The sequence below is a fragment of the Pyrgilauda ruficollis genome, unplaced genomic scaffold (assembly GCF_017590135.1).
Source record: "Pyrgilauda ruficollis isolate IOZ18807 unplaced genomic scaffold, ASM1759013v1 scaffold12, whole genome shotgun sequence".
In the NCBI taxonomy this organism is placed as follows: domain Eukaryota; kingdom Metazoa; phylum Chordata; class Aves; order Passeriformes; family Passeridae; genus Pyrgilauda; species Pyrgilauda ruficollis.
The window spans coordinates 7,812,004-7,834,176 of NW_024510321.1; the positions used below are offsets into that span (position 1 = coordinate 7,812,004).

At 38.6% G+C, this 22,173-nt stretch overlaps 1 protein-coding gene across 3 annotated transcripts in view; it reads left to right on the forward strand.

Moving 5' to 3' along the window:
* ZMYND11 (zinc finger MYND-type containing 11) overlaps positions 1-22,173 on the forward strand; it is a 104,387-nt gene that overhangs the window by 24,965 nt on the left and 57,249 nt on the right. For all 3 annotated transcript variants that reach the window (XM_041486952.1, XM_041486961.1, XM_041486971.1), the window contains exon 2: positions 18,951-19,085. In XM_041486952.1, the coding sequence (XP_041342886.1) occupies positions 18,970-19,085 (116 nt within the window). In that variant the 5' untranslated portion in view covers positions 18,951-18,969. The remainder of the gene's footprint in view (positions 1-18,950; positions 19,086-22,173) is intronic.

Sequence of the window (22,173 nt, forward strand, 5' to 3'; positions counted from 1 at the left end):
AGAATGATGTGTGACATAGTTCTAGCTCTGGGAGCCACAAGCTAACCTTCTCCTGCAGGCATCTGCTTTCCAGTCACGAATTCTCCTTTTTCGTGGCTGATTTCAGTAGCCCTGGTTTGGCTCTGGGTTTGTATCACACCAGACAAACCTGGGTGGATAGTGTTAGGTAGCTCTGTAATACCTCCATTACTTTCATGGCTTCAGTGTTTCTTGTGTGGGATGTTGGGGTTTTTTCTCATTTCAAATTTATTGGAGAGGCCGGAGAATAAAGGGTTGAGAATGGCTTAGACCATGTTCTAAGATGAGAATGGTTACACTTAATATCTCAGGATACTGGAGGGATCTGCTCACCACTGCTCTCCTCATCCTTCTGGTACCTCAATGTTGGTGTCCCAGTGTGGAGCCTGTTCTGCAGTTTGCAGTTTGTCATTATTTGCTAAACAGGAAGAAGTTCTGCTTATCTAAGCCATTTTTGCTGTCATGTTTGCGTCCGTGGCTGCATATGAGAAGGAACAAGCCTGCCATTTTCATTATACTTCCAAAGTGGCTAAAGTTTCCATTACAGATCAGTTTTTATTATATCTGTCCTAGAGTCGTGCTCTGCTTATATCAGGGAAATACCACCTGCTAAATGACACAGGGTACTCATGCAAAAACTGTGTATGTGAGTCCTAAAACCCATAAAGGTGGAAACAAAGAGCAATCTGTCATTTGAGACGTCAACCAAGACTGATTTTTTCCAAATGCCCATTGGACTTTGTTTTGAAATGTAGGTGATTTTAAGAGTGACCCTTATTCCTTGTCTATAACTCATCACTTGTGACAAGTGGAAGAGGGAGGGAGTGTACTTCACATGAGATTTGCCCATGGGTCTGGTCAAAACCTAGAGACCCAGCCAGGATGGTTAGCAAAAGGCAATATTTGAGCTGGGTCATAAACCTTGAAAGGGCAGTCATAAATCATAATTAAGGTTTTTTGTTTCCTCGACGGTGTAACTCTTCAGAGAATGGAGACTGAAATTGTTTACCAAAGCCTATTTTTTTTTTTTTTTTTGTGTGTTCAGAGAAGTGTTTAGGAAACCTTAACCAGGGTTTATTAAGCATATCTCTGAGAGACAAAAACAGAATTGTCTGCAAGGAGCATTGACAGACTGACTGGTGTGGTCATAAAGGATATTTAATTTCAAAGGATAAACCACAGGAATTTTTTTTTTTTTTAATCTGAAGTCAAGCTTATCTAGTTTATACCTTATCTAGTTTAATGTATGAGAACTGTAAATTCAGCTATGTTAAGTAAACAATTTATTTTGGTTTGATTCCATTTTCTCTTTGTTTTAGTAAATTTTGGGTTTGTTAGGATTACTGTTGCGTGCTTAATTTAATACAGATGTCTTCAAAGAGTAAAGAAAAATCCATAACTCTTAAAGAGAATAGCTGAAGGGGAAACAATGTCTCTGGAACTCCTTTTCATTCCTCTGTGGTCCTGCCAGAGGGGTTTGGATTAAAGGATTGTATCAGGAAGTCATCTTGCTGCAGTTGGTAACCGTAAGAGAGAGACCAAAAACCAAAGAGATAAAGACTTAATGTTTACAGTCATTTTAAAATTTTCAAAGTCCTATAAAGTATAGAAGTATATATAATATAAAGAGGAGTGACAGGTCCTGTCTGTGAGGTGATGGGGTGGGATGGATGTGTGTTGTGTTTGTTTTGGAAATGAAATAGTAAAAAAACCCCTAGTTTTGAGATATCTAGTAATATGAAATAAGAGGTGAAATGGTCAGGTGGTGTTTCTTACTTCTTTTTCAGCTTCATAAAACAAAATCAAGAAATCAGATATTTCTCGTAACTTGTAATTTTATGAGGTATAAATAATGCTTTGGACAGGGGGCATTTAGCCTGTAGAATGCCATGGAGGTCATATAGTTAAATGTAGTGGTTCAATTTTCAAAAAGGGCTTGATGATATGAAGTCTAATAACAGTGGCAGCAAAGCAGGCCTAGAGAAGGGTAATCAAATCTCATGATTTAAGACGTAAGCACATTACCTGTAGCATCTGGAAAGGCCTCGTTCCTCTCTGTCACCTGCAAAGCTTTCTGCAATTAGTAAGGTTCATTCTGGTTATTTGTAATGCCTGTTTTGTTTGAAGCATTGCTCCTAGCAGTTGCTAGGGGTAGGATACAGTGTCCTGTATGTCATCATGTCATACCAAATGCTTGCACAGAACAGTGCCCTGCTTCCCTGTGCTGCTGCTGCCTTGAATGACACCAGCACGGTCTGAAACAAAAGATCCTGGTGATGGGATGCTGTGAAAGCACAAAATTGCCTGAGCCAACATCGTATAGAAGTGAACTTGAAGGGCTTTTGCACATATACTTTGAAAATTAATGCAACTCTTTTGTAAAAATCAGTTGTTATAGTTCATGCAGAAAACCCCCATCTCTTATAAGCAGCAGTAAGATAATTAAATGCATGAGGTTGGCAATTTCTTTTGACATAAAAATGGAAGTATATTTTATATCTGATTTTTGCTTTAGCTTTTTATTTCTGTGGTTTGCTCTAAATAACAACTGCTGGTTAAAATATTTTATTTGAAGTGTAATATGAGGAGTATATACATAGTTAAATCCTATGTGAGCTCCTCCTTTGTAAGTAAAACCTATAGAAATGAGTTTAGATGCAGTTTCCTCTTAGAAAATTAAGAGTAGCATGTTTCAGCAGATAGAAGAACATTTTATTAACCCTTAATAAATCAAAGGAAAAGATAAAGATGACTTCTGAGGCTGAAGGCCTGAATTATAGTCAGGTGACTCCTAAGTGTGAAGTCCTGGATGACTTCTCCAAAGGGAGGTCCTGGAAGGCACTGGGGCATGGCCTGTGAGCAGGCTCGCTGGCCTGTGGGATGTAGTTCCATATACAGCTTCTCTGGGAACAGAGCTTGAAATCTGGCTTTCAGCATTTAAAATTTATTTTACATTCCATTTTATAACGTTCCATGGAGTCCATAAAAGTCAAGGTCAAATTGAAGGAATAAAGGAAGGTGTTTATTTTAAATTATTGAAGACAAAAGACATCAGTATGGAAATCTTTTACTGCTTATATGTTTGCAGATTCTTTTTATTGAACTTGTTAAACTGTTTGGAGGTAATCAGAAAATGCATGTAGGAATCAAGCTCAGACCAAGCAAATAAATTTGATTAATGGAATGCTGATAAAGACAGGAGGGTTCGCATAGTGATATGATATAGAGGACAAAGGCCAAAACACTGTAAAAAGGGATGAAAAATCTGTACTTTACTTTAAATGAAGGTACCACTGATATGAAATAAATAGCCTTGTGACCTAGGAGTCAAAGTTATGGAAAGTTAGCATCTTGAAATAACTAAGGATATTAATTTTCTTTGCTAGTTCAGTTTCTACTTCAACAAAGCATTGTTGTAAAAGACTGAAGAAAATTCAGCAGTTATGCTTTTTCAGTTTCATTTTGTCTAGATAGATAGCCACATTTATTAAAATCACACATCTTACAAGAAAAATTAAGAAGTGTCTTACACTGCACTTTTTGTTAATTAAAAACTCAATCTGACAAGGAAAAAATTCAAAATACACGTAATTCCCATTTAAAATTATAGTATATATCAGACATTGTCATTAATCAGCCCTTTTACTAGAATTACAATGATATTGCTAGGGTTATAAAGGAAATATCACTGTCTGTGTTTGGGGTTTTTTTAGGAAAAATTGCAGTTATTTAAGCTTTTCTCAACGAAAAACACAACTGCACTTTTTTTTCTTCAGGCAGATGGGGAAAGTAAGATATCTTCAGTTATTCAAAGATGTCCATATGGAAAATGAAAAAATAATGATGAAATTTTTCATCCAAAAAAGGCAAAGTAGCAGAAAATCAATAATATGCTGGCTAGAGCCCTTAGCTGAGATGTAAGAAATTCAGTTGCAAGCACGACCTTATACCAGGCAAGTGCAGGCACTGGTTAAAGCAGGCAGCCTGACTGCAGTGTGTGATTTAAATCCAGCCACAGGAACTTCTCATCCTAATCTCACTTTATCTTCCCTGGAGAGAAATGGTTAATTTTAGGGCTTAATTCATCTGACCTATTTGTGATGCCTGCTTCACAACAAGATGAATTGTAGCCTTGAGTAGATCATGTCAAGTGTGAAGGGAGCGTGGAGTGATTAGCTCAGGAATAGACGTCTGCCTTCAGTCCGTTCTCGCAGCCTCTCCCATCGGAGGCTGCGCTAACAAAAGGACAGAGCTGCAGGAGGACTCTGGCTCTGGAGCTGGAGCTTCAGCACCCCTCACCTGCTGTGCCAGATGCTCCAGGTGAGCTGAAGGGATCTCAGATATATTCCCACACATCTAATACTGTATTTCCACAAACCATCTGGGGACCAATAAAACAACATTTTTCAAAGGAGGGAGCTTTATGAGCAAACTGTGCAGCTCAGAGTTCATTCCTACTCTAGTGTGACTATCTGCTTCACTGAAAGGATCATAAAGCACTTGGACTTGGAGGAGGGAGCACACATGCATTCAGCCGCCTTGCCAAAAGTAGAATAAACATTTCTTGATTTGGGGAGATGAAATTTCAAATGTCCTTCTCTGAGTTGACCACATTATGGAAAGAGTATCAGTTTTGTTTGTCAGTGTTATTTCCTGTTCTCGAGTTGCTTAATATGCTCTCATTTTTGCAACACAGCTCACAGGGAAAAGAATTCTTGGTGTTGTGCTTCTCCTCTTTCTTTGCATCAGAAATCTGCTCTTTTGAGAAAGCTAAAACCCCAACAAACATGCAGGGGCTGAAAGTGCCTAGCTAAACATTTCAGCAGGTTGAGGCAAAAAAGGGTTTTTGTCTGTAAGGAGGGTTTGCATGTTTCCTGTCTCAAGCCAGCTGAACACACTGCTATGCAAAAGGGGTTTTTACTAAAGCTTTTACTTTTTTTTTGCTTTGAAAACCAGATTTTCAGCCTTTCCAGGACATTTTAGGGGTAAAGAGCTTCTTTCTTCTCTGAACAGGTTAGGTAACTTTTGTTGGCCACATTTTTTTCTCAAGTAATTATACTTTAGGGGCCCTGTGTTACATCTTTTTCTGCCTGGAATTGCTTTTAGAGCAACTGGAAGCCCTGTGAATGGGGTTGCTTGGTCCTTTCCCTTCTCTGTTCTTACCTCAAATGCTTACACTTCACTTAAATGCTGCCTATTTGTCTGTTTCCATAGAAAACCTTATATACTGTCATGTGTTGGACTTTCTGCCTAACACTGAGTTTATTTTTTTGTGTGGAAAGTGCTAGTAGAAAAATACTGTAGTTGTTTAACCTGTATGAAATAGCTGAAAGATTGTTTGTAATAAGTATGATAGAGTATTCCAAACAGGTAGGACAAAGAAGGGGATGAGAAATGGAAATGCAAATGAAACTGCCTTTTTTTTTTTTTTTTTTTTTTGTCATCCTCTTGTGGTATTATGTAGATCCCCAGCCAGATGGCTACTGGCTATAAGCTGTGCGTGGATTCACAGGATTTTAACTCCTCTGTTGGTTTCCCATCTGTCATAAACTCAGAAGCTGCAATCCAGAGACTGACATGAATGTCAGTGTCTTCTTTAGCAAACCAAAACCATTGTGGCTTGCAGGCTGCAATAAGAGCACGAATGAAGACAGGACAGTCTCTGGTTTAACAACCATGCTGCTAGACTGGACAGTAAAATTTCTTGCAGTTGGCTTAGAGTAGTGCTTTAAATTAGTTTGACCACTGTGGTGACAGCAGTCTCCAACAAACAATACCTGAAAAGTCTCCTCAAAAGTTTTTTTTCTGCTGTTGGAACTCAGCAAAGATTGTAAACCTGCAGCTGATTTCAGTAGGAAATCTCATGTCTAAAAATAAATAACAGACTATTTGCAACAGAAAAAAGGTGATAAAAGTCAGAATCTCTCAGCACTGAGAGAACAGATGTGAAGCATTTAAAAATAATACCTCTTTTGTCTTTCTTCAGTTTAAAATGATCACTTCAGTATCCCATAGGTTTTCCTTCAGCATGTCATCACTTGGATGAACACATTCTATTTCTATTTATAAAGGTGAAAACCGTGAGAAGCATCTTAGATTTGATGGTATTGGGTAGAATAAGGCATTGGTCACTTTGTGGTCACCCACTGGGGCCTCGGTGTGACTGAAACAAAGAAAACTTGCTCCTCAATGTAAAAGAAGCTCTCATAATATTTCTTTATGTCTTGTCATACTCAAAAGAGCAAAATGAAAAATTAAATTAAATCTCTAGGAAGCAGGCATGAACAAGTGAGAAATAGGGGCTGAGCACACTCCAGAAACCATTTTAGAAGGAATTTTAGCATGTAAGTGTATCAAAGAGAAGCAGCCATATAAGCCTGTAAGGAAATCACTGCTATTATGAAGTCCTCCCAGATTTAGACTTGGTGTTCTTCATTAATGGATTTGACTTACACGAGAAGAAAAGCTACACCCCTGTGAGAAAATAACCACTTTCCTAAGGAGTAGCTGTCTGAAATCAATCTGGTAATCCAGCTTCAAAAACCCTGTCAGGAGCAAATTACCCTCTCCATTTCCACTTTGCATTCAGTCCTGTAGGACAGGGAGCAGCTTAAGAGGATGATGAAGTGTTAGACTGAGTTTCAGGTGGTTTCTAGTGCTTGGTGAAGTAGCCCCAAGTTAAATGCCTCATTCAACATTAGGCATCATAACTGGAGTCATTCCAGGCAGGTGCTTCAACAGCACAGTGGACTCCAGGTCTTCTGCCTAGGTTGAAAGAACCTCACATGATGAAATAAGATACTGATTGGAAAGATTGCCAGAACTCCAGTATTTTTTTTCCTGCAGAATACTGTATTGTAAATCCAAATTCCAAGTTGTTTCAAGTTCCAAACAAACAGGTTTGGCCTTTGTGATAATGCCATAATGTTATGATATTCTTGCAGTTCATTTTCTTTGCATTACGCAGAAAAGATTTTTGCAGAAATCACAACAGGAGGCTGTATTTAATGAATGACATTTTCTGAAATTTAGGAGAAGTTGACTGTAGGATTAGTTAATTTTTCTGGGCTTTTGCTTCTCTTGGTAGCCACGGAGATGGCACACTATTCAGTTATGTCCTGCACATCTAGGAATTCCCCCCACGCTGTAGGGCCAAGTCTCAGTGACAGAGCTCACTATCATTCATCTGCATTCAGGTTAAAGGAGTAAAATAAAACCCCAGCCAAATGTTGGCAGTAGTGAAAACTGAAATAATCTGAAAAATGCAGTCCTAGTTTTGGTGATAAAATTATTAATCCCATGTTTCGGTGTCCAAAGGAAATGACTGAGAATAGAACAGTATGGTCCTGTTGCCTTTAATAAACCTCAGCCCTAGATAATGATAGAGCAGGAAGAGCTCTTGAGTGGTCAGGAAGTAATGTCCTCCCCAAAGGGCCTTTGTGACCTGCTCTATGTCATTGACATCGCCATCATCAGTGCTTGAAGAAATAGGTTTCAGATGCACCCGCCAGAGGAGACACAGACCATCATTCTGCAAGTGGGAAGTGCTGAAGTCCCAGAGCAGCACAGGGCTCTTTGTAGCTCCTCCAGCACTTGCCATGGACATGCATATGAACATAATAGCACTGGTCAAATTTTCATTTTACCAAAGAAATGGTACAGAACAGATACAACATGCAAGAATCAGGCTGATTTGAAATGGATTTTCAGGAAAAAAAATGTGTAATTCTGTTCACTCACGACTGGTCCTCGAGAAGCCTTGGGAAGAATTCTCTGCATTAAAAAATAAAGACATGTAAGTTGGCTTCAGGTAAGAGAAGATGAGAAACAGGAGTTGGAAGCATCTGAAAGTTATAGGTAATAGAAAATATATAAAGAAGAGATCGCACTTGAACTCCCACCAAGGTCTTTGAAACAGCTCAACAAATTTGAGAGTGCAGTCCCAGATTACAATGTTGGGAAAACTCTGTGCCAGAAAAACCCATTTCCCAACCTCTGCCACCCAATGAGCCACACCAAGAGCTGGTTAAAGTTAAGTGGTATATTCCTCCCTCCTGCTTTTAAAGAGCGTATAGGAAGGACATACCAACCTGAAATGGTAGGATGAGGTTTTCCTGATATCAGCTGTTACCAGGTTTGCTGAGAAACTGGTGTTATCTGAAGTAATGGCAACATCCATCATCTGCTCTGATCTTTGGAAGATCTCTGTTTGAGTAATGTTTTAACTTTTAAGGTTTCTCTTTATAAAGTTTATGGTTTTGAAAATGATTTTCTTCATTTTTTCCATTTGTTAACTTTTGCAGCAAAGATAAAAAGAAAAGGATCATGATTATACTCAGCTGTTTTCCACTTGAGGATTTGTTTAGTTATGAATGCAGTTGTTTTTCACTGTACATTGGTTTTCATGAAAACTGCTGTTCTCACGTCTGTAAATTGTCCTCTAGGCAAGCTTTGTCCTTGTCCAGACATGAACATTTTGGGGGGAGAGCTGAGGGCAATCTGAAGTAAGAAAGTGCAAACTTAATAAATTACCTGCTTTTGAGGTATAAAAAATATAGGAATAGACCTTAGAGATGGATAGGGATTAGGCTTCACTAGGAAGTGTTGATGGAGTTGGTTTGGGGCAGGATGAGAGGAAAGCTGTGTAGGAATGTGTGTAATTAGTGAGTTTGGGTACTGCCTATGAAGGAGAGAACATATGCTCCAAATATACTTCAGATTGTACTTTTAAGCCAGATGTCTGTGCCCAACCTAGGAAATACATTCTCTAAAAAACATAGAAGAGAAAGCTAAGGAAGATGAGCACTAGGGGAAAGGGCTTCCATTTCCACAATGCATTGTTCTTTCTCTTGATGAACTGTTCCACAGCTGGGAGAGCGTTGACTGAAACTTTCAGGTCCATTATTTCTGATATTCACCTTGAATTTCAGAAGCAGGATCTAAAGCTCAGATTTTACAATTTGATCCTCTCCCTGCCTGAAAGTTTCTTTTGATTAATGTTGTAGAAGCATGTAAGCTTTGGCAGTGTTTTTCTTAGGCTCATCTTACCTGCATTACAGATCAATGTGTTTTAACGCTCTGAGTGTATTTCTGAAAGTTTCCAAGGGTAAGCCCAGGCATATTGGTCTTGAAGGAGCTTTAGTTTGGAAACCTTAGTTGGTTAGTTCAGAATTGTGCTTGTTTTCTTTATATAGTACCAGCTTTCCTGGAGATGACTGTTGACAAGACAAAGTCTCCTCTGAGCTAATGTTGCTTGTGGCCTGATTGCTGGAGAAAAGTGGTCATGCCTGCAAAACACGCTCACTTTTAAAATAATTCAGTATCTGAGCAGTTTTGGAAGTTCTGTAGCTGTGCTTTTATTTATAGAGAGGGAGAGGCCAAAAAGAGCTTTGAAAGAAACAAGTTCAGGCAGACTTTGTTTTTGTTAAGGAGCAACAAAAATTGATTCAGCTGCCTTTTGTCAATAAAAGTGCAGCCTGCTAGAGGAATCGTTGTTACAAACATCTAAGGTTTAGGTCCTGTTGCTACCACTAGAATCACAATTTGTACTTTAAAGATAGTGTCAGTTGTGTGTAGTTCAGAGAAAGAGAAAAAAAAGCCCAGCAAATTGGAATCTCACATTAAATTGGAAAAAAGTCAACATCAGCTCTGTGTTATACCATATAGCTTACATAATCTGCGATGAATTTATCTTTTTCATGATTTATACTTTTCCATACATTCATGATTCTTCAACCTGGAAAATGTATCTCTCTTTCTCACTGTTTAGTGTGAAACTGACCCCATGCAGAATTACATTCCCTGCTAATATACCATGAAAAATCATTTATTTATTTATGTCATCATAGCTTATTTATTATACCTTACTTACTGACAGAGAAATTTACTGCAACAGTTCAGTTGAGGCTTACAAAACAACCAAGCTCCTCAGCTTTCAGAGCAGAAAGGCAGATGATGATCAAAAGCTTGCTTTCAGAGAAGGAGCTACTCTTCTCATTTATATTTCTTAGCATTTTCTAAGATGTCTTCCACCTATCATTTTTTATTAGAGGGAGTTGCAGAATCAAAGTGGCATCTATTTATCATCCAGACTGAAATTCCAGCCCTCACCATCAGCCTTCTTTGGCCATGATTTTTCCCGTTTTACGACCAAGTGAGCATTGGAGCCTGTCAGGATGCATAGCTGCATTAATCATCTCTGCTCACTACAGCCAAGTGAGAGGACAGGAAGCATCTATTTACTAAGGGCTTGTCTACATGGGGAAATAGCCCAGACTGCTCATTAGGAGTTAACTCCTTCCATGGATTCTGCTTGAGCATCTTTCAGTGGTTTAGCTTCAGGCTGCTTTGGAAAATACGGGATTTGGTAGTGGGTGGAGTTAAACCACAGAAAGCCCGTGTTAGTGTGCAGTGTGGGTTTAGAACATGATCCTATCTCCACGTGTCATTTAATCTTCTGTAACTGACCCTCTTCATGCTCTTAGTCTGTGGCAAATGGGAGGTTAAACATGTTAGTTGAAGCCCCTTTCATCAAGGCAGGTGTGTGTGGCTTGCTTGTGTCCATGTGCCTGTGCATTTGTACAGGGGAGCCCAGAGTGCTGCTGACAGCTGCTTGGGTGCAAGTATTATTTTTATAACTCCCCAAACAAACAAACCTGATTAGACCTCATAATAAATAATTTTTGTTATAGAGGACAAAAAATGTGTAGGATGATCTTTTTACACCTTGTATGAGCCATGTATTATTTAGTGATGTTGAAGTTACTCATGTTGGACCATCTTTTGTATAGAAACTTTTTTGCCCCAAGATGAGTTGTCTTTGGAGATGAACAGCTTAAATAGCTTAAAGTCTATTTAATATTAGTCTAGTACATCATCATCCTGAAAATAAGAGGCTTTGTTACTATGGAAGTTGAAGTTTATCTTCATGAGAAACTTGCATCATTTTGCAAGAACTGTGTTTTTAAAACAACTTACACTAGTGCAAGCTTCATTGTGGAAAGCATTTAGCATAACTTAATTTAATTAACCAAGCCAAAATGAAATTGTTTTTTTTAGAAGTTCAGAAGTTTGATAAATGCATTAACAGTGTATGCATTTTCAGTAGTCATAAAACAGGAGTAGAATAGAAAAGGAAAGAATATTTTGTCGTAAGAGTCCTTCAGTAATCATTTAGTCCAGCTGCCTAACCACTTCAGGATTCACCAAAAATTAAAGCATATTATTAAGGGAAAATGCCAATTGCTTGGGGCATGAAGCACCTCTCTAGAAAGCCTGTTCCAGTGTTTGACCACCCTGCAGGTAAATGCCTCCTAATGTCCAGTCTAAACCTCCCCAGAACTGCTTTGAAACATGATTTTGTCAGTAAACCAGAAACTTGTGTGGTTCTTGATGTTCCTATGTAACTGTTAATTTTCTTACTGGCTATAAAAACTAACTCTCTATGCATTGAATACCAATTAAAAGTTGAAATATTAAGGAAAATACTGCTTGTTTTATAAAATCAATGTGGAACTTTGTCTTAACACAGATCCATAGCAAAAAATATATTATAAGCTTCCGCTTACCTAGGCACAATACCAAGAGTAAAACATGATGACCATCACTAAAAAAGTAATTTGTAAGAAGCTGGTGTAGCTACATTGCTGGTTACAGCTTTGGCTCGTAGCTTTCAGCTCTTTCAACTACATTACTTTCTTTGGCAGCTATGCTTTTCTTTTTTCCAAACTTGCATTGCTAGATAAAGTTTTATTCAGTGATTTCTGCCAGACAGGAACAAAGGATAGTTTCTTTCAAATATTAGGTTGGCATTTGCTGTTGTCTCTGAAATTCCAGACTGGGATTGGCTGGAAAGGCAGCAGAATGCATTTTAGTCCTGTACATATATTTGTACTTGATAGCCTACCAGACCACTTGGACAGCCTTTGTTTGGAGTACATGGCTATTGTTCAGTCTTTCTCAGCATCTTGTGTTGATGCTTCATATCAGATTTTGTTATACTCTGTTTGCGCTTACACTTTTAGAAATTGTCTTTTGGGATGACACCTCAACATTTGTGTCAAGTTCTTTCTAACAGAGTGAGTTTATTAAACAGGAAAGTCCAAGTTTGGCTCCAAAATAAAAAGAATGAGTTCTACCATTTGTAGACTGATGATTTAAAATGTCTGAGCTTAACATTCAGCTGCTGTGTGCCTTAGCCCCAGTGAAGGACACTTACTTAATCATTATGAATTGAATACAATACAAATGAAATAAATGCAGTATCAGGGATTAAAATAGACCTTGCACATATGTATAGTAAAAGTAATTTTGGGACCTTTAATTCTGTAATGTCCTTGGCTCAGATTTCTGCAGTGGCTCACTGCCATCCTGAAATGGCACAAGGTAAAAGCAAAAGCTTTCATGTATTCTGTGTACAGGAGCTGGGGAAAAAATTAAATTGCAGAGAGAATGAAGCAAAACATTACAGTTTTATATTCATGCAGTCCTGTTTGTGTCTGTACTGCACTTCAGGGGGCTATGCAAAACCTCGCTCAAAAAGTTGCATGACATCAAGGTTAGAAACCTTGCAGTTGGGAAATGCAAAAGGTGGAACTGCACAGATCAGCAGGGATATTGTACTTGCACATGGGAAATATTTAGGATAATTATGCTAATAAGCTTTCCTCCTTTGAATAGACTGTGTAGACCTTAAGCTAACAGTGAAATAAAAAGATTTTCATTAGAAATGACATGCATTCAAGATGCAAAAATCTGTGTTTAAACAACTTCCAAAATGATAGCATGATCAGCCTGAAGTGATCTCCTAATTAAAAAAAAAAAAAACAACAAAAAACCAAAAAAAACAAACCAACAAACAAAACCAAAAAACCCCAAAGAATTCAGTATCTTTTATTAATTTATACTCTAATTTTCTGAGTTTAGTTTAATTAACAAATAAATTTTGCCTATTTCAGTCACAAGCCTTTCTTACATCTTTCAGTTTCACTAACATCACTCAACACATCCCTAAGTTTTTCATTGTGAGGATGTGGCAATCAGACAGCAGTTGAAAGTTTACTCCACAACTCTGGAAAGTCAGCAGAAAGGCATTTGTTGATTTTAGTGGATTGGGATTAAGTCCAAAATAAATATCTAATAGACCAAACCACTTGATTATTCTTCAACATTTGAAAATTACTTCGTATGCAAAATCTTTATTTCTGATAACCCTCAGTCTTACAAAATAGAGTCTCCTGCTACCAGGTGCCCAGCAAATCTTTGGTTATGCCTATAATCTTGCACACTCATGAAGACAAATAAATGGTAAGCAAAATAGGGATTTTCTCCTACCAAAAGCTTTGTCCTCACCCTAGCAGCTTCTCCCCATATTTTTGGATCACCAGCTATGGAAGGCAGACATGAAATTAAAGTCTCTTGGTTTTGCCCCATGCATGACCTATGTTGCTGCTCAGTCAAGACATTTTCACCTGTACCTTTCCTATGTAAAAATAGAATAATTACCACTTTTAATCACAATTGTTGTAGGAGGGGAAGAGTAAGAGTTCACACTCCCACTACAGCGGTGATGAAGGATATGATTTAACAGCAGTTTAAATTGTAAACTAAATTTTAAGCTTGCAGAAGTTCACAGTATAATGGAGATCTGTATGAAGTCCAGGGACCCAAACTCTGCATAAACTTGCAAATCTCTATTTTAATGGTAGACTCCTATTTAGTACAAGAATAAAGCTAGACATTGTAACTCTTTGTACTGCTCAAATATACAGTTTATACCTACTACAAAGAGTTACACTTTAACAAACACTAGACCTCATATTATAAAGTACTCATAAATATGAAATTGAGCCTGTGTTTAAGTTCCCAAACCACCCAAACTCAGCATGAAAGCCACAAAAACTAGGACTGAGCCTAGCTTCTTCCTGCTTTTGAGCCTAAAATCTTTCACTGTGCATTGTGGAAGAAACCACAATAGCCCCTCACAGGGCTGTGAGGCCAAAAGGCAGCAAACCAGTAGCTGAGCAGTGGCAAGGATCAACTCCTTAAACCTTCTTTCCATTGCAATTAAGTGCACACGAAGTCCCAGAAGTGATGGCTGATAGCAGGGATGGAGTTTAACCTGTTTGACTTTGCACTGGAAGGGCTGAGCACCACGGGTAGCCTCACTCAGAGTGAAGTACAAACACAAGGTTTAACAAGCTAATACTTGTCAGCTCTTAATTAGCAGCTCCCATCAGAGCAGCAGCACCCAACTGCAACGCCGTCTGCTTCAGTGCAAGATCCACATTACTGGTGAAGTTTTCAGAAGCATCATATTTTGCTTGGACAATGGTGTTTAACAGCTACCACGTGGCAGGAATTTACTACCTTTGAGTTTTTTCTGTGTGCAGGGAGAGTTTCTAGCTAAACTGAGTACTTGATAGTATCTGCTAAATTGGATGCAAGCAGCTGGTCAGGAGGTTCCTTGGGCTGAATTCCTTGACGTGCTGCAAGGTGATTTTTGTTTATTTTGACTTGCAGTTCAGATTTCCATGTCCAGCACTGCTGCAGCAGACAGCTGCACAGGTTTGGCTCAGCCAAGTGTGTGCTGATGGCTGGTGGCCTTGTTGTTGTGACAGTGTCTGCCTTGCCACTGCGATGGCACTGCTGCCACGCGCAGTGAGGCTGCGCTGGGGACCTGGGCAAGATAAGCCCTGCTGTGTGTGTTATCTCGTGTGTTCACAAGATAAAGCACAGGTTGTTGAGCCTGCCTGTGAGAAGCTTGGGTAACATTTGGCTCTTGAGGAAAGCTGCACACAGTAAAGTGGCATACTTTTCAGAATGTGTTTAGGACATTAAAGAGGGATTCAAAATACAAAGTACAGTAAAACCATAAGCAGAGTGTATGAGGAAAAGTTAGAAAGCTGAAAATTGAGAACATAAATAGTTTGCTTTGGGCCCTGTGTGAGTGAGGGTGTGATGGAAGTGTGTGAGCTGGTGCATCAGCCACACAAAACTTTCTCTGTTAGGAGGATATTTCTTATATTCTGCAGGTCTCATGGATGCCTACAAAATCTAAGACAGATCCTTCTGACATAAATTCCTAGATTTTCAGTCATCTGTGTTTTTCAACCTTTCTCTCAGAAGCTGTATCCTACCATAAACTTGCTAACAAAACATGACAGAAGTGGCATGGAGCAAACAATTCTATATGGACAGGGTGTACCATAGCTAAATGAGCATAGTGCCCAGCAAATCAGACAAAGGAATTGAATGTTTACTTCAGCTTTCAGTTTTTCTTTCCAGGATTTTTAAATGAATGCTATAACAAAAGAGGAGAATGAGTAACATTTTCAAGCATTTATCTGTAAATGTACAATCCATTATTGTGGTTTTAAAGAGTCTCTGGACTTCAAACTTCTTTAAAAGACTGCATGGGTGAATCAGCCTCTTTTGATACTTAACCTCTCTGAGCCATAGATTTTTATGCATACTCACACGCACTGCATGTTTATGCTTGTTCTCTCCTCTGCGTGTGTGTGTGAACCCACACATGAGCAAATAATCAGGAGTGATAAATACAGATTCAAGACTCTAACATGTCTCCTGTTAAAATGTAAACTACTATTTGCATGAATAAGGTGTTCCTGTGGAGATGCTGGAAGGATTTTCTGTTGCTTGGAAGTAGCACTCAAAGGCATTGTATGAACTATTAACAGTTGGATACAAGTTTCCTTTAAAATATTGTAATAATATAAAAAACTGCTTGTATTTTTGCAGGAGTGCAGGGAGTAGACTGTTGTGGTTAGTTTTACTGTAGAGGTAGAGTGACTGCAATGAACAGCAAGAAATATGCCACAATCTTTTAAACATTTTCTGTAATGTAAAAAGACTCTATATTTTTTCTACACCATGGAATTAAAAGATTAAAATAACACTAAAGTAGTCTGGGTTTTTGGAAAAAAAAAAAAAACACCTATTTTTGTATTTTTGGCAGTATGGTGTGTAAGAGCTGCTATTTCAGTAGTAGAGTGTCACTCTTGAGTTTAACGAAAGTGCCCTTAAATAGTAAACCAAAGTTATGAATGTGAAAGGTATATTCTTTGAAGGCAGAACGCCTGCTAAAATTATTGTATCTTGAATTTTAAAAAAGGAAATGCAACAGATGTGATTGCTGTGTCCCATGTGTGTCCCTATGCTGTTATTTCCAGACAAACAGAGGGGAAGAGCCATGGCCGTGCCCGTGTGTGAAGCAGTGGGAGCAGGGGCCAGCCAGCAGGGAGCCATCAGGGGGTACCCACATGGGTTGTGTTTTGGGGGGTAATTTGTGTTTTGGGGCCAAGTGATGTGACATCCCTGCAGCATTCAGGGATGGGAGGTGCATGCCTGTCCTGAGGGCTGAGTTAGCCATAGCCCAGGGCACGGCCTGGGAGTGCTTCAGGCCAACACAGCACGATAAGGATGGGGCGAGGGGCTGGTGGGAGATTTGTTCTGAAAGCCATTCCAAAAGGAGCAGTGATGCCATAGGGCCTTTGCCACTCTGCAGCCACAGGGCTTCAGGAGCTCGTGGTTACAGTGCTCCTTCACTCTCTCTCCTCCTGCCTCCAGAATGGAGCATGGGCTGCTTCTCCCTCCAGAGAAGTGGGAATTCCTAATTCCCAAAGGCCAGCCTTCCCTCTGGCTGCACAGCGGGGCCATGGCACCAGGCAGAGGTGGCAGGTGGCTTCCCCAGGACCCTGCCCTGTGCTGTGCCCTGGGGCACAAGCGTCACGGGGGTGTGAGAGAAAACCCTGCTGTCCCCTGCGCGGGTGCGACGCTGGCACGGCAGCCATATGCTGGGCTGCCAGAAATAGGGGCTATTTTTAAAGGAGTTGGGATTGCTAAATAAACTGAGAACTGGTCTGTTGTTTCACGCTGCTATGGGGGTCAAGAAGGACAAACGCTTGCTCCTCGCATGGGGATGTGATGCTGTGCAAGAGACCCCGTGTCCAGCTTGCTTGCTGCCTTATCGTCTGACAGCTTTTGTACAGAGGGTTTGTGGAGAGCTGGCATGAGAAGAATGATCTTTCAGTCATGCCTGTGTTAGGAAAGAAGTTTTGTGCTAGAACAATCTGTAAAGATTGTCGCATTTTGTGTTAAGATCTAACTTCTTTTGTGCTTTACTCGATTTGTCTTAAAAATTAAATTCTATAAATAGTTATATGTTTCTCTAGCAAATTAGCAGGTCTTTTTTTTAACTTGCAATAGCCTAATGTTCTGTGAAATGAATGCAGAGGAGCTTACAGGGATGAAGTGTCTTTTCCTGCTGTTCCCAATGGAGACTTTCTTTCTCTGAATCATTGTCAGGCGATGCTATCTACTGCTGTCACTCTTAGCTGTATGTCTGTCACATTCCCTCTTATCCTTCCTTCAAAACTGTATTCTTGGCCTTTTTTTTCTGGGAGATCCCTCTAGTTGCCCTTCCTTTAAACCCCAGAGGGAGGAGATTTCTAAAGCTGAAATGTGGGATCGATGTGTGACCACACCACATCTTCTCATGTGCTGGTCTGCTCTGCCCTTCCCTGATATCTCCTGCAGCCAGGAATGCCTCACGGACCTGGCCGTGTACATACCTCTTCACATCATCTTTTTTATTTTCCTTATTTTTTTTCTTTAAATGTGCTACATAGCATAAAGTATAATGCTTTTAAATATTTTCTTATCCTTAATAATGGAATGTTGCCATTCATTTCATTGCACCTGTAAAGTTAGTGAGTGCCGCCGAGCTTATATCAGATCTAAAACTTGAGAGCCCTCTTTGATAAGTACCTGTAGGTCCCATAGACTTGAAAATTACATTGCTGCAACTGATGGAATACTCAAATCTGTTTCATTTTTCTGAATTTGAGAGCAGGGACACTTTTAGTACTTAAATTCCCATCTTTAACATTGCACAGATGGTGAAATGTTTTTGCATTTTTTATATTATTTTGGGTTACTGAAGTTAATATTCTGCTAGCTACAAATATCTGTGTGCATACCACAGGGTTCATTCCGAGGACAGAGCTCTAAAATAAATTATAGACCTTGGTAGCACTCATAAATCAGTCATTTTTTCATTGAGAAAGTGGTGGCAATGGAAGAAAGTTATTTAGTGATCAAAATGCATCGTTAAGCTTTTAAAAAGGGATTCTGTGCCTGTAGTGGAGCTGTAGGCGATTTATGGCTTATCTGTACTCATTGCCTCCAGCTTTTGGAAAATTTGTAAACAAAGCCAGATGCTCATTATGTTCCTGTTCAGGGTTGGTTAGATGGGCAAATGCCATCAGAAGCACTTTGGCCCTGTTGGGTTTTAGCATGTTACAGAAAATGGAACTGCTCCAAAATATTTTTTTAAAGACTTATCATCCATGAAAATATACTTCTGGTTTCTCATCATAGAATGGACTTCTTTAAAGTAGCTGTAAATGATAAGAACATGAAGGTAATACTCCAGGGACTGTGTTTGATGTTAAACTGTGGGTCCAGCTTTTTCTCTGTGTCAGAATTTGTGCTTATGCTTTATATGTAGTCAAGTACCACTCATCCTTTTTAAGGGCTTCAGGCAATGCAGGAGGCTGTGGCAGATTCAGACTGGGGTAGTTTTGCATTTGTACCAAATATAGGGAGCTGAGATATGAACTAAATTTGCCATTGATTTAATATATTTTACTTCTTGCCTTTTGTCTTCCGTTTTGATTATGTGATGTGAAAGGGATTTTTTTTTTTAACTTTGTACTGCTCATTAAGCAGTAATGTAAATTACTTTTTTTAACTTTGTACTGCTCATTAAGCACTTGAAAACATGTTGTTATATACAAATTGAATGCCTATGCAACAATACATTTTTCCTTGTAATCATATTTCATGTAATTTATTTTATAATTCTTGGTTAACTTTTGGTGAATTTTTTTTTATTTATTTCTTGGCTGCAGCTGACCAGGTGAACAGGTCATGGCACGCCTAACGAAGAGACGACAGGCAGACACAAAGGCTATCCAGCACCTTTGGGCAGCTATAGAAATAATCCGGAACCAGAAGCAAATTGCTAACATTGACCGTATTACAAAGTAAGTGACCTGCTCCCAAAACAGTCTTGGTGAGGGGGATGGTTGATGCTATTAAAAACCCTTGGGGACAGAGATAGTAAACATAGTGAGAGACTGTGAAACAGTTACATGTAGTTCTATGTTACTGATTAATCAATTATATATAAAAAATCAAATTTACCAAACTGAGCACCTGAATATCCAAAAGTGAGGTTTAATTCATTGAATTGAGATCTTACCCTGTATTTGTTTTGCATAAGCATCTTTAGGAAATATGTAACATTTTTAGTACTTAATTGAATTTAGCATTTTGGAGTTGATAGCTTGTTCAAAATATAAGAAACAGATATAACAGTTGAGGAGAAAAGGGCACTAAAATCTGTAAATAGTCTATTTCTTTAGGAAAATGTGAGAGGCTGGTGTAGGACTTTTCCAGAAGGCAAAGAGAAGTCTGAACTGTTAGGTTGCTCAAATAAATAAGAAGCCATATTTGCTGAGATGTGCATAAAATGCTATTAAAGAAGACATGAGATGATTATCACCTTTGATTAATACTGTCAGAATATTCATCAAGGTACATTAGGTGCTGGATACACAAAGAAATATATATTCTTTGTTCTGTGGAGCTTGCACTGTGTAGAAAGGTGTACAATATTACTTGTAGCAGTCACTGTAATAAAAGCAGAGGGCTTTGTACCTCTCTCTGCTTTGTCTGCACTTCCAGGCTGACATGTACGTCACATTTGTCAAAGTAATCAATATGAATAATTTAAAAGAACTAAAGTAACCAGTTGGCAACTCTTCAGTTGCCAGAACCAACGTGAACAGATAATGAAGGCAGAGACCACTAACGAGGAGAGTTATAAACAGTGCAGGTGACTAACAAAGTGAAAATCATTAAAATATGGCCCATGACAAGGGTCCACTGACAGAGTTTTGGAAGTTCTGGGGTGGAAGTGACAAGCAAAACTGGCTTCATAAGTGGAAGAAGTGTAGCAGTTCAGGTTCTCCAAACATAATGAGCAGTGAAGCACAGAAAGCAGGATGACGTCCCACATGAATTAATGTGTACCTGGCTTCTACTAGAAGAAAAATGGACCATTAAACTGAAAAGCACCTTTCCAGAGATTGGGAATTCCAAGAGGGTTTGGAAGGAGATTGTATTTTAGGGAATTTCACTTTGGAGGTCATAGTGGAGTTCTAGAATGCATTAAAGCATATATATTTTTTCATGATGTCTCCAAGGAGACGAGTGGGTAAACTAATGCTGTATACTTTCCATTTTAACATTTCAAATTACTTGCTCTAGGCTACATATTAGCTGAGTTTGTTAGCTGTTTGTGCTCTTTTTAGATGTAATAAAGGGAGACAGGCATGTCTAGCTGGGAATTCATCCCACTCTTATGAGAGATGCCTAGTTTAAGATAGTGGGAAAAACATTTAGCTGGGTAAAGTTAGGTCAGACAAATCATTACAAACAAGGTTGAGAAAACAAATAATCAGCTGCTAGAAAAAGAAGTACTGCTCTTGGAAACTGATGGGTAGTTTGATTTTTTTAAAAAGTCTAGGTCCAGATTGTATGACTCATTTCAAATCAGAAGAAAAACAAGTGACTAAACAGAAATGCAAGAAGTCTTAGTACTTTGAGAAAGATGAACAAGGTGTTTGCAGTGAAGAGTAATCTAAAAAGTGCTTGGGCATTGTAAATTCTCCCCATGCACATCAGTGACAAGAGTGATGAACACTGATCTAGTTTCTATTATGTGACATTCCTAAGGAGACAACTTTTGACAAGGAAATGATAAAGACCTTTGAATTGCAGTATGGTACCAGTGGCTGATGAAGAAACACAGATGACATAGTAAATGAGTATGCATAATACATAATGTTCAAAATAAAGTTCCAAAATTACCATGGCATCAGAATATCTCTTCTGATGAAAGCTGAGTAACTAATATATTCTTCCAGGCTGAAAATCATTTGGCCAGGTCAGCTGCAATTCCTTAAAAGATCAGTCAGTGCCTGGGCATATAGGCAAGCATAAAAATACTAAGAATTTTTAAAACCAGTGGTCAAAATTGAAAATTATGAGCATGTGTACATAGTTGGAGCTATAAGGAAAGTTTAACTATTTGTACTAGTAACATTTTGTAGAAGTGTTAATACCTCTTGGGATTGACAGAAAGTAATAATGACAGCGACATTATGGAAGCATGTAATATTCCTGAGTAAGAATACACAAAAACAGCGAGAGAATTTTTTTTTTATAAATTCATGTTTAAGGTAAGTAACAGTCTTCCTATGTGTCATATATTGGATGACAAATAGGTACTTTCAGATAACGTCACATGTTAAAAAGATGATTCATGATTTGGTTTTTGAATGGATTTTCTTTTCTCCTGGTTTAAGCATTCATTTGCTGCTAGAGACAAGCTGTCCTGTGTATTTTGTGACCTGTTAGTCTAAACACCTTTATAGCAAGTTGCTATGAAGAGCTGTTGCTTTCTTCATTGGATGGTTTGTTAATTTAAGCAAATTGATTTGTTGGCTTTTCTCCTAATGTGCATTCAGCATGGTTGTCTCCCTCTTCTTTATATATTCTTGTTTATTTAATTTAATTCTTACTTTTCTTAGTCTTCTGAGTAGAAGACAATGTACATCTCAAGGGACATTTACTTTTATGACCTGGGAGAAAATGTTCATAATATAAAAAGAGGATTCATTGTTTGTAGATTATTAACTGTTTCAACTCAATATGCAAACCAGACAAATTTATATAATGCATGCAAGTATGCAAATTGTTACCTGTACACTTTAAGTATAATTGATAGAAGATTACTTGGGTAAAAGAAGACTTCCAGAAGGTACTGTCAATGGAGAGCAGACAAGAAAAATCTACAGAACTAGGCACGCATTTTCTGTAGAGAACATAAGAGTAGGAGGATAGTGTAGGAGGAGCCTAGAGCACTAGAAGGTACTTCTGATATTATCAGGAAAAACCTATAAGGAAAGAGGCCCTTTAATTAAAAGTAGACGAGATCAAGTATGCTTTGCTTTTTGAATTGATGAGGGGGAAAGGCAAGAACAGAAAAATGTGTGATTAGAAGTG